The sequence below is a fragment of the Neopsephotus bourkii genome, unplaced genomic scaffold, assembly GCF_033783945.1.
Source record: "Neopsephotus bourkii isolate Nb327-2 ecotype Australia unplaced genomic scaffold, CSIRO-AGI_Nbou_v1 NB_962, whole genome shotgun sequence".
Taxonomy (NCBI): Eukaryota; Metazoa; Chordata; class Aves; order Psittaciformes; family Psittacidae; genus Neopsephotus; species Neopsephotus bourkii.
In genome coordinates this window covers 8,282,396-8,295,778 of record NW_026901456.1, presented here as the reverse complement: position 1 = coordinate 8,295,778, position 13,383 = coordinate 8,282,396, and the positions used below count along the sequence as shown (strand labels likewise).

Genomic DNA, 13,383 nt, shown 5'->3' with positions numbered 1-13,383 from the left:
AGCTGGCCCTACCTTGTGTAGGAGGCTGGACCACAGCTCTTGAGCTCATAATCCAACCTGAAATCATCCTATGGTCCTATGAATGTGGGGAAATTTAAAAAGCCTCCCATACATGGAAAGTTTTTGAACGGAAGCTCTACAACAGGCAGGAACCATCCTGAGGCACTGTGGTGTTTCTGCAGTGGCTAGGTTAACAGTAAGCAATAAAGAAGTGTTAAGTACTTAATGCCTTAAGACATAATGTAATTTGTGAAAGCTCTAAAAGTTATCTGCAAACACTCAAGCTGAACAACTTCATGAACATGGAGGAACCTGTCCATGTTAAGTCCTAAGCACAGAAGGATACTAATGGAAAGCAAGAGAAGTTGGTTCACTGGTTCATTCCAAGATCTGTTTTACCTGTGAAAATGAGATAAAGATGTCAAAGCGTAAGGAGCTTCAACAGATGATACTCCATGTTATGGGGCTATAGCTGAGCATGCTTCCAGAAAGAAGCATATTAAGAACCAAGATCTGGTTCTTGTCAGCAAACATATATCTTCTGGTACTGCTGCTTGATGTAAGGACTAAGCTGGATGCAAAATAACAATCCAAAAAGATATGGAAGTAGTAAAAGCTCAGGGGAAGAAAGTGTATTTCCAGTCTGGTAAATAAAACCTTAAATATCTACAACAGGAGGACATGAAGGTTTCTGTAGAAATCTTCAGCTTTCACTTCCTTTCCCACAGGGACTAGAATTTGAAAAAGGGAGATCTGCAAGACTTCTTGCAGCTAATCAGCACTATCAAGTTCAGAGAAGATCAATGGAGATATAAACAGCATGAGTGACCAAGAATCAGAAAACAGAACTAAACTGATGAAAGCCAGGAGAAACCTACGGAAGACATCCCAAAATAGAGGAAAATTCTGGCTCAAATTACATGCTATGCCATACATATCTATAAGAACTAAACATTTAATGCACAAAATCATGACTTGTACCTGTCTCTTTTACCCCCCTTAACAGTCTAACCTGTGTGGCTAGAAGTCAGTGAAGCTGGAAGGGGAAAGTTTCAAAGTTCTGTTTGTAACCATCAATTCTTGAAGCGCAAACATGTAACTCCCACAGAAAAATCACTTTCTCTATGTTTTCACTAGGGATGGACTGAAACTGCTGTTGTCCAAAAACAACTACCTCTTCTAACTGGAAAATGAATCTGCATGAAAAGTAAAGACATACCTAGAATGTCAAGACTGTGTGCATCTCAGAGCAAGCTGATAAAATCTGTCCAGGAGCTAGCACTGAAGCTCCTCAGTTTTCTTTCAACAGATCTAGAACTGAACTTTGCATTTTCCTGCAATATGCTCTTCCTAGGAAGGAAAAGAGGCATATGCACCTCTCAGACAAAGGAAGAGACAGTACCTGAAATGTCACACTTCAGGGATGTCATAACTCAATTTAGTGGAGTTTTCAGTGCTACAGGTTTTGAACATAAACATTGCCAATTCCACTGCATGAATGTACATAAACAATAGGAACATAGCAATAAATAAAATAAAAATATACTTAATCCAGGTTGTTTCACAGAGTACCTTAAAAATTTGTCTAAGATGAAAAAACCTTCTGTAAGAAAGTGCCATTTTTTTCAACGTTTTTCCAAATTCTTCAAATCTCTTCTGAGAAATTCTTAAGTCTTCTAAATATGCTGCAACCTAATATTAAAGTCCTATCCCAATCCAGAAGCCATCATTATTTATAGAAATGCTTTCTTTCATTTCACTTCAAACACCTATTTTGACAATGCTTGACAAAGTCAGACCAAAGGTAAAAGGCCTAGTAATGCTATTTCTGTGTTGACCATTACCCTTTCCCACACTGCTTCAAGATGACCAACTGACACTGTTGGAGTGGTTAACTAGAAATAATGGAACCCCTCCATCTAGATAACAAGAAAGGATTGAAACTTCATCTACAGTCCAATTTCAGCAATACATGGATATCCTTAAAATTAAGCTTCACATGAATGCTACTTCTATTGCCCCATGCCAAACTCCTTTATACTACAAATGCAGGAAACCACCAATTAGTTTAGAATGGAAACCGTAATACCAAAGCAACAAGGTAATACAGACTGTAGCTTACTAAGAGCTACTCAAGTTAGAAAAAACCCCATACACTCCTCTTAATGAATGTCCTTTCTAGTCAAACTGATCTAATGCCTGTGCCATCCAGATTAACATTAGGTCATTCTCTGGATGAAAATTAAACTATTTCTTTGGAATATGCAATGCATTTCAAGCGAGTGTGCAATGTCAAACATTGCCAGGAATATAAGAGGCCCTACAGACAATAAGTGTGACCCTTCACAATTTCTAGTGAAGAGTGCTGTCTAGTCAATTAGTCTATAGGCAGTATGGAGCCTGAAATGATATTCTGCTATTTTTGAGCCATTAGTTTAAGATCAATCACAAAAACAGTGAAGCTGAATTCTATATGCCATTTCCAAAATAAGCAAATGGAAAAAAAAAAAAACAAAAAAAACCTGAATTAGTGGCTAACTGCCTTATTGTACACAAGCCTGCGACTCATTTTGGACAGGACTTGAATTTGGCTCTTTATAGTACTATAATATTCAATTCACCTCAGTTTAGCTCCAAGCTGAATGACTGCTATGAAGCAAGCATTTACACCTTATTTAACTCTGCTGGGGTCAGATTAGAGCACAGGTGGAAAGCAACTGGTTGTCAGGCCAACCTGCTCCACCCTTCTGGCTCATTCCAATTAGCAGTCTGTACTACCTTCTCCTTTCAAAGGGATGGTTGACTTATATTGGAGTTAAAAAAAGGAGGAACAGCAAGAACAGAAGACATAACAAAAGTGCACAATATTACAATCCCTCTTTACTATAAGGAGATTTGAAATATATATAAAAAATATATTATTTGTGTGACACACGGCAGAAAAAAATGCCCAGCTACAGCCTTCTCTGTGCAAGCACCAGTATTTCAAGCTGAAAATCATACTAGCTGTTCCACAACTTGACAGAAACTCTTCTGATCTTCTTCTTATTGCCTCTGCCAAAATGAACAACCTGTCTGAGCGTCAGCTGTTCAGAGTCCTGAGCCTTCAGGACAGGCAGAAGAGAAGTCGCACTCAAGTTTCATTTGGTATCTAGTAATAGAAAGTCATAGCTAACAATATGACTACACGACAGGAGTTCCATGCCAAAGACTTTTGATTTTGCAATGTGTTTCCAGTTTAAGACAGTACTGACCTCAGCAGCCATGGAATACAAGACATAAACAAATACTTCCTCATCCATCTTGAGTAAGATCAGTCAGGTCCATGCAGCCCAAAGGTGAATAACGCATAAACCAAGAGACTTTGTCACCGCTAAAGTCACAAACAGGTCGACCGGCACGAATGACTATTTGAACACAGCAGACCCATCTACAACCAAAGCAAACTTGATCTGAGGAAATTCTTGTATACAACCAGAAGCATTGGCAAACCAATCTCTGAAGTCTCACAGAAACCACAAAATAGCTCTGAGACTGTTTCATCCACCCCCTTACCTAAAGCACGATCAACTAGGGCAAGTGGCTCAGGCATCCAGTTGCGTTTTGACTGTCTCCAAGGATGGAGATTCCACAAACTCACTGGACAATCTGCTCCAGTATTCAATCACCCTTACAGTAAAAGTGGGTTTTTTTTGTTTTAATGAAGGTTCCTGTATTTCGATTTATGCCCATTTCCTCTTGCCCTTTCACTGGGTGCCACTGAGAAGAGTCACACAGTCTGTTCTGTTTATTTCTTCATTATGTATTTAGATACACTGCTATCTCCCCAAACCTTTACTACTGCAGGCTAAACAGTCTTGGCTTGCTGAGCTTGTCTTCCTTCATGAAAGATGCTCTAGTCCCCTAATTGTCTTTTTGGTCCTTTGATGGACTCATTCCAGTATGTGTGTCTTACATCCAGTAGTGGGGAGCCCAGCACTCCAGATGTGTCTCACTATTGCAAAGCAGGCAGAAAGGATCATGGTCCTTGACCTGCTTACAGCTCTTTCTAACACAGCCCAAGTATGTTGAATTTCACTGCCAGAAGGACATACTGCTGTCTCATATCTGGCTTGGCGTCCACCAAGACTGTGAGGTCCCTTTCCGTGAAACTGCTTTCCAGCTGGATGGTCCCCAAAGTGTACTAGTGCATGGTGTTACTCCTGCCTACTACAGGACTTGATATTTCTCTTTGTTGAACTCCGTAAGATTCCTGTTTGTCCATTTCTCCAAAAGAAACGAAGTACCTGTCAAGGGTTCAGCAGTAGCAGTCGTTTTTCTCCTTGTTAGTAGCTGGTGCAGTGCTGTTTTTGACTCTCAGCCTGGGAACAATGCTGATAACACTGATGGTTTTAGTTGTTACTAAGTAATGTTTACTCTGACCAAAGACTTCCTCAGTCTCATGCTCTGCCAGGGAGGAGGGGAAGCTGAGAGGAAGCAGAGACAGGACACCTGACCCAAACTAACCAAAGCAGTATTCCATACCACAGCACGTCATGCCCAGTATATAAACTGGGGGGGATTTACCCAGAAGGCCCAGATCACTGCTCAGGTCAAGCTGGGTATCGGTCAGCAGGTGGTGAGTGCTTGTATTCTCTCCCCTTGTTATTTCCCTTTTATTATTATTGGTGGTAGCAGCAGTGATTTGTGTTATACCTTAGTTACCGGACTGTTCTTATCTCAACCCATGGGAGTTACATTCTTTCCAATTCTCCTCTCCATCCCTCCGGGTATGGGGGGAAGAAGTGAGGGAGTGAGAGAGTGGCTGCGTGGTTTTGGGTTGCCGGCTGGGCTTAAACCACAACGGTACCTCTGAATGATGGCACAGTCATCACTGTCAAGTTTTGCAACGTATGTAAAGTTGCCAAAGGTATACTCTGTTCTATTATCCAAGTCATTAATGAAGATGTTAAATAGTATTGGTTCCGTATCAGCCCCTGAAGTACACTGCTTATGACTAGCTTTCAAACTACTCTTCATGGTGCTGACCACAATCCTTTGAGCCCCGCAGTTCACCCAGTTTTCAGTCCATCTCACTGCTCATTTATCTAGTCCATGTTTTATCAGTTTGTCTATACACCTGACACTCTAAAATTGATTTGTAGAGTCAACCTGGCTACTGCAAGCATGTGTTTCTTTTTGTCTCTAATACACTGACCTCAACCAGTTTAGAATGGGAAGCTACTGTGAAGGGCCCAATGTAAGTTTATGGATAAAAGGCGGAAAAAGAAAGAGGTCAGAATAACCTAAAAAAAAAAAAAATAAAATAAATGTTTCTCAGCATTAACAGAAAGAAGAATCTTCTGTAGGAAGAAAAATTTGAGGAGAAACAGTAAGTACCAGTTGAGATCAGAAGTTAGGAAGAAGACGCGAATGTGATGATTGTTTCAGAAATAAACAGTTTATACTTACCAAATTATCAGTTTCTGGATCTTCACAGAAAAAAGGTTTTCCTTCTTTCTCCTGCTTCCTTACAAAATTTTCAATATCTACATCAAAACTAGCAGAAGTTGTGCCTTCTGAGCCTTGTGTAGATTGTTCACATTTTTCAAATAATAGTGCTAACAGGGGAAATAGTGGGTGCCTAGAATAAAAATTAAAATACATGAATAAGTACTTTCACTTTTGTGTACACCACTGAAAAGGAAGATCTACCTCATGTAATGTACAGTCATTCATGTGAGAAACAGAAAGACAAGCCTTGGAAGAGACTGCAAAGAATACCACAAGCTACAGAAAAACATGATGAAAGTGTGGGTTTGGTTTTTTGTTTTTATTTTGGTTTAACCACATAGTCTAGAGGCAAATAAAGCAGTAAAACAGGTAAACTTAAATAAAGAGAACAATCGCAACCCACTATAACTGAGTGGCAAGAAATACATTAATACAGTAGATTAGAATTAGGATTTAAGATAGAATGAATGTAGATTTAAAACTCTTGATAAAAATCATTTATTCTTAAATGTGGCCCATACTTAAACATCACAACTTTACAGCATAGATACTGTTCTTAGTACTGTACTCAGAGGCCTCCTATGAAATCATGCTCAGAGCAGAAGATGATTTTGTTAGCACAAGTCTGAAAATGAATGGATACATCCTTCTGCTTCAGGTTTTTGGCTAGGATTTTTTTTTTTTTACATGCAAACTGGTAATACTTATGTCTTTATAAAGCACTTAAAGTGAGAGAACACTTAACCTCATCAAAACTAGGCATACCGCTTAACACAGCACTTAACATGGGAAAATCTCAAATTACTGTATTTATACATCAACATTTAGTCCAGTTTGAGCTAATTACTGGGCAATAGACTGTTATTCCTAAAGAAAAGAGGGTAAAGATTGACCTAATTAGAATAAAAATAAAATCTCACATTAAAGATTAAAAACTGCAGCGTAACAAATAGTGACCATAGTTCAAAAGTCTGAGTCGCTTTAATGGCAGCCACCCTTAGAATACCCTTTAAAACGATGCTGAAATTGGACAATCCTATAATAAAGGGAAGGTTTTTTCTTGGCTGAAGACTCACAGTGAAGCTAATTTAATCTCATTCTTTCCCTGCAAGCTACTGAGACAGCTAGGCACCTAGTTTTAAGCTATTTATTAAAAAAGTAAAAAAAAAAAAAATCCTCTATTACCCTTCAAAAGACAGAACACGATTCCATTACTACCTGTAAATGGCCTGCTTGTCCGCATCCATTGGAGTTTGAGATTCTACTGGGGCAGGACTCACCCCTTCTGCATCAGTATCTTGTTCAGTTTTTAATTCTGTTACTACTTGCATCTGTAGAAAAAGAGTAATTTATAAGTAAGCCTGCATGCTTGACATAAAATAAGTGTACTGTTTTCTAGCAAAATAGCAATGCAAAGGGCTACTAAATTGCCAGAAGGTTGGTATGACTTGGCAGCTGCACGAAAAGCTGCAGAAGTAACAAAACCCCTCTTTTAATCCTTGACACTTTTTGATGGGTAGTTTAAAGGTCACTTCAAGTTTCAGCACTCAGCTTTAAAATGGGAATGACAGCACTCAGCTTTAAAATGGAAATGACAGATAGCAATAAACTGTTAAAGCATGTTGTCTCCAAAGTGTCTACCTTTGGAATACAGGTTACATACAGTACATTGCTCCAAAAAAATGATGGGATGTCTGCATAAAAATCCTTTTGGATGCAAGCAACAGAATGGTAAGTTTCTACTCTGGCTTTCCTTATTTCTTACTGTACATTGTATCAGGATACTGAAGAAAAGAGATTTTGATGTGTCTCTTGTCCATTAAAATGTGTATTTTCTTACAAAGAACTGAAATAGTCTCTGTATTCTGTGTCTCTCCAATCTTCAGAAGCATAACCTCCCTGACCTTTACCACTCACATTTACATATTGTAATTACCAATTATTTTAGGAATATCAAGCTACTGGAGAAGACAGCAGTAACTACTTCCATAAATCCATTTAATAAGTTACACAATCTCCCACCACTGGAAAAACAACATAGAGCCACAACTTCTACAGAGTAGCTCCAAAATTGCAATAAATGGCTGGTAATGCCTTTGAGATGATTTAAATGCGTAGTTTTTAAATCGCCTTAATTATCTTTTGGACTAAAAGGTCTTAAAGTAACCTGACCTGTGAAAACCATTGTTTCTGCCCCCAACCCAGGCTCCTATTGGAGCACTGGGAACATCTGTACAAAGAACTTCCTGCAATCTTCTTTTTTATTACTTTAATCCTAGCATGTTATGTCTCAAGTAGAGGACAGACAGTGTACAGATACCATGAGAGAGACAGCACTGACACCTGCAGAAAGGGAATGTACAGAATGCAATTCTCTGCCTTCTTTTCCCATGAAATGTACACATCATATCACCCACAGAAACTCTCCAAGAGGAGGGCTGGCCTCCAGAAACTACTAGAGGATCTGACTCTGACAGAATTGGGGATGTCAAGCCATTGAGGATGTCAAGCCATCTCCTAGCACTATCAGAAAGTGAGAAAATGCCAGCATATCCTACCCAACAGAGCAGCCTGCCTTGCAAAGCTGTTCTTCATCAATCATAGATAATTTTTAAACCAGAATGCTTGCAAAAAAGATGCAAATAATGGAACAATTTCTTGGCTAATGACACAAAGGAGGAGCAAAATAAAGAGGATGACTCATACAAGTGATTGTAAATGTTGAGCCATACATCTACAGAGTTTGAAGGAAGAGGGCATGTTCAGCTAGGGCTCCATCTCACTACGGGAAATAGCTCACTTAAAACTTCAAGCTATTTTCTATGGGCCATTTCCAAAATACAAAAGCAGCAGGCACCCAAATTACCATCCCCAGCTCACCCAGAACTTAAAATACAAAACAAATAGAAATAAAATTCTCTCTACTAATCCATTCCTTACAAAAAGATGCATTACTTTCACTGATGTGTTGTCACAGGATGGCAAGGGGAAATAAAATAAAAGATGTAAAGTAGGTGAGAGAACAGAAATGCGAACTGCAATAAAAGCAGCACACAACAACAAAAATCAAGAATCCCAGATTGCATTCAGGTAAACACATTTTTATAAGACATGGGAAAAGTTGCCCTTTTTTTTTTTAATTCTGACTGTTCACCACTATTTCCACCTGCTCACAGAAGTACTTGTATTTACTGCTTAGGGCTGACATACAGTAACGTAAAAAAGGGTCTTCAGAGTACCGGCCACTGCATTACTTGTCTCCAGTTAACAGTATTTTAATGTAGCAATTCAAACAGTTGCAATATATAGCCTGTTGTACAATCAAGAAACAACACAGCCACAACATATGGGAGTATGTTTCACTATTCTAGCTGTTACTGTAAGTAAGAAACTGGAAGCCCACTGACCAGCTTCCTAATTAGCTATTTTATCAATGGCTTAATTAATATTAAATTAAGTATTTTTCCAGTTTTCAGCCTGAAGCATAACTACATCAACTTCAGTGTAGTCTAAGTAGTATATAATTCTAGGTAACTAAATTTATCCTTCACTTGATCAAGGCCAAAAAGTCTATGACTGCATCAGTGTCATCCATCTATTGTAACTGCAGACACATAATAACACTGAAATATCATCTACAAAGTATTACGGATGCCCGTTTGACTTTTCTAAAAATAGGAGCATTACATCACACAAGTGACCTAGAGCAGATTCAGAAGAAAACCTCTTATCTAACCATTCTTTCACAAGTTAATCAAAGTCATGCAAAGATTAGCAAAGCTGTTAAGAGGTACTAAATAACTGCTTATCACTTTCAAGATCTTGTTATGCAAACAAGAAGAGATGCTTAAAAGAATGCCAAAGCAGGCACTAAGGAAAAAGTCACTACCTTATTTTTTCTTGCTAACTGTATTTAGTTCATAGAGAAAGAAAATCACACCTACCTGTTGTCCATCTTGATAGTTGTCTATACTTAATGTCTGTGTTGCCATCATGGTTAATAATACGTTAATTATGTCAAATCATCATAAGTATGAACAAATATTCTTCAAAAAAAAAAAAAGTCAGTTACAAAAATGACAACTTAGAATCCAGTTATAAAAGATGAAAATATAAAGGTTTATGCACACTTCCCCCCCAAAAATCTGCGACCCTGGCAATGATAATTAGGTGTGTATTTTTCAGTGTCGGGGAGGGAGGACAATGATCAAGTTGGTCAAATGCTTCAACATTTCATCAGCAAAAAGATCCTTGTATAATTTTATATTTTAACATAAGATTTTTAATAAGTGGCTGTGGTTCTTTTACAAACTTCAAATAAACTTTAGCATATATTTTTGTGCTACTTATCTAAGTTATTCTAAAGTAATACATAAAAATCTAGGACAGAGCAAAGATTTACATTTCTGTGTTTTGAGAAGGCTAACAAGACATTGAGCCATTACTGTAACTGAAATAATAATAGACCTCAAACCATGAACCAAATGCAAAAAGTATTTAGGAATACCCTATTTACTTATAGGAATCCTATTCTAAGATTAAGGCCTGAAATTACTTTTAGAAAACCAAAGTCTCAAATTGCTTCTGACACCAGCGATTTAAGGCTCAACAAAGAATAGACTAGTATCTAACAACTTTTAAACACTTGGGCCTATGTGATTGTATAGTTTCAAAAGTGACCTAGGAATTCAGAAGTCTCATTTTCATAGACATTTGATACTTCGGGAAATATTATTTTTAATAGGATTTATAGCACAAGTGAGAAACTCTAAGCATTAGCTAGAGTTTGGTGCTCAAATGAGTTAAACACTTTTCCAAGTTAGACATTAAGTAATAAAAAAAATAAAAATTAGCATAGCACATTGATAGAGTTTATTCATTATATTACTAATTTACATTTCATTTTCTTGTCAGATTAGCAACTGAAATCACATCATTCATTAGGCTATTACCATTAAGTATTACCACAGAAGTCAATTTACCTTGACATGTAGGAGTCCTAATGTTTAGCCACTATAAAAAATACTCATATTAAAAAAAGAAAACATAGCTCATATTTTGAAAAATACTATATCCTGGTATTAATTCCAGGTTTTCTGCTCTCTCCACTTATATCAGTATCGAAGAACTAAGTTACAGTGTTCTCAGCAGTTTCAGATCTGAAAGAAAACCTTTTTTCTTTGTAATGTGTTCAAACATTACATTTTTTTAAACCTATTTTTAAAACTCTCATTCACTACTGCATACTACTAAAGTATGTGACCATTTTGAATAGCAATGTTTACATTTCTGGGTATTTCCCTGCACAGATAACAGTCTCAAGTACATGTTTCATTTAGGAGACAGAAGAAATTTCAGGATCCTCTTCTTTGTTTAATGGTTTCAAGCACAGAGACAAACCTAACTTCTTGGGACAAGCCTCAAGCCTTACTGCGCATCAAGTTCTAGCCACAGTTCAATTCCTAATGGTTATCTATTTGTTCATTCATAGATTTTTAATTTTTTAATTAGCTTTGAAGACCAGAGAAATCCACAAGGATGACGTAAACATGACCTCCTCTAAAAATTAGGTTATTGACTTTCACTCACTCATGCTTAAACTGAGCTGACACTCTTGGGGAGACTGCCCTTTTACACATGCAAAGGCATCTTCAGAACCACAAATATGAGCAGACAACAGATCTTGGTTCTGGTACTGGGTCATGTGCTTGCAGAGCTGAACAAGATGCTATCTGTAGACAACATGCACATACCATCTGAAGTAGCTTGTGGAATACTACCTAAAAGGTACGCTACAGTTTGAGGACTCCTATGCTAAAGTATATTTTTCTTAGGAATATGATTTACAGAGTAAAAGAGTAAAGACTGTGTTCAGAGTTCTCCTAATAGCTTTAATGAAAGTATTTTCTGGTTCTAATTTGTCGTAGTTCTTTCTTTGAAACTCCAAAATCATGATTTCTTCACAGAAAAGGAACAACATACATCCACTCACTGACAGAAGTACTTCAGATTTTTTTATATATAGTTATAAATCATTAATGTTAAAGTTACCTCATTTTCCTGTGGTAAATGCTGATTTATCTCTCAAAATACTTTAAGAGGGGTACATTCTGAAACATCAGTCCTGTAAGCATTTGTTTTACATTTAAACGTTTATTTTCTTTAAAAAAATGCTAACTTGCAACTGGGGCATTAGTGTCTTTCTATACAAACAGAATGAATGGACACATACAAAATGCTGCTTGTCTTCCTTCTCAAAAGGCACACATTTAATTTCTGACTGTGATATCCAAAGAGCAGACCAGACTACTCTCAAATTAAAAGTAGAACGGATCAGCAAAATAATTCTTTTAGAAGCTGAAGAAGTTCCTTACAAAATGTGGCTAAAGAAACTTTTTGGCTGTGGGAGAAAGATGAAGTTCTTAGTCACAGGTGGGGAAATAAGAGGTAAAACAGTCCTGGAAGAGAAAAAATGTCTTAAGAGTTAGCAAGGATGTGAAATCAGATTAGTGACACACAAAGCAACAAAGAGGGAAGCAACAAAGATAACAAATGCAAACTGGTGAAGACAGTAGGACATTGCAAGAATTGCTGGAGAATCTGACAAACTGGATCAACCCTTCCTTCCAGATTTCCATAAGGAAAAGATATTCCACATCTGGATGTCCCTCAGGCCACACAAAGAATGAAAAAGCTAGATCCATAGATTATTTCATCAAGAAGGACTTTTGTCCTGTTGTCATCCAGGAGAACAGCTGAAAAGAATTCTACATGGGTATATCCTTCATTTCCTGTAAAAGCTTAACCTCTGACTTATAATTACAGTAGAAGATTAAGCTATTAGGCAAGATAACAACTGATGAGATTTAGTGAAGACAACTACTGCAAATCAAGAAGAACAAATTAAGCTAATCACATACTTAAATTGAGGCAATTAACTGAGGAATTACTTTGGTTCAGTAAAGAGAAACATCTCCTCATTACCCAGTACTGGTAAGAAACAAACTACATCAAACTGTAAGAAAAGTAACTGAAAAGGTATTTACACATTTGGCTTTTATAACCTAATTTAGGCTACAGCACCCAGTTCTAGTTAACAGATACACAGCCTAAGCAGATGTTCATTCTGCAAGCAATGATGCTAGATGAAGCTGGTATCGCACCCAGATGTTTATCAGTGCCACCCTGGCAGAGCTAATTACTTCCACAGCTCTACCACTGTGCACACAGAACATGTGAATCATTTCTGATCCGTTTTACACAAAGTCAGCTAGGCTAGTTCAACCCGCTGTTAAAGGTGGCTGTGATGTAAACCAGCTGACTTTGTCTGAAGCACACTGCTGTGGACTCATACAACCCCTGCTCTTGGCTGACCTATTAGTGTGGTAATTTCTGCTCATGTGTGGCGATTATCAACTCACAGCAGGACCATCTTTAACCAGCACAGCTATACCCAATACTATATAGCCTACGGTATCTGAAGTGAGCCTAAGAGCACATGACTTCTGAACAACTTAGCTTTAAAAATGTCAATTATTTTTTGTTAAAGAAATCAAGAGTAAATGAGAGTAGAACGGTGCATCTGTGTTACAGTCAAAGAGTTACAAATAACAAAAATAACCCAAGGGTGAGAAAGTGAGCCAGCCTGCTTCATGCAGAACAGAATTAACTCTGATTCTATTTATCTTGAAAACAAAGTGTGAGGAAAACCCAAGGAAATGTTTAAGGTCATGTAAACTGGAAGCTGATGCACAAACTGCAATCAGAAACTCCACTGAGATCTCTGGCAAAAGGGAATTCATAAAAGCATTGTGTTCTGGAAAACAAAGTGAAATGAAAAAAAAAATAAAAAGCCTTTAATAAAAATAAGTATGAAGGTAAAACGCAGAG

At 37.5% G+C, this 13,383-nt stretch overlaps 1 protein-coding gene and 1 long non-coding RNA gene across 5 annotated transcripts in view; one reads left to right on the top strand and one right to left on the bottom strand.

The window, feature by feature from the left end:
* The window catches only part of PKNOX1 (PBX/knotted 1 homeobox 1), a 39,990-nt gene that overhangs the window by 14,968 nt on the left and 11,639 nt on the right, over positions 1–13,383 (bottom strand). For 3 of the 4 annotated variants that reach the window (XM_061359243.1, XM_061359242.1, XM_061359239.1), the window contains 3 exons: positions 9,438–9,539; positions 6,712–6,824; positions 5,452–5,623 (listed from right to left, as the gene is read on the bottom strand). In XM_061359243.1, the coding sequence (XP_061215227.1) occupies positions 5,452–5,623; positions 6,712–6,824; positions 9,438–9,488 (336 nt within the window). In that variant the 5' untranslated portion in view covers positions 9,489–9,539. Of the gene's footprint in view, positions 1–5,451; positions 5,624–6,711; positions 6,825–9,437; positions 9,541–10,475; positions 10,653–13,383 lie in introns of all 4 variants that reach the window. The other variant, XM_061359240.1, reaches the window with a different exon arrangement.
* On the top strand, positions 9,478–10,341 carry LOC133215305 (uncharacterized). The gene is made up of 2 exons (XR_009726371.1): positions 9,478–9,611; positions 9,693–10,341. It is a non-coding gene; the product is annotated as an uncharacterized LOC133215305 (long non-coding RNA).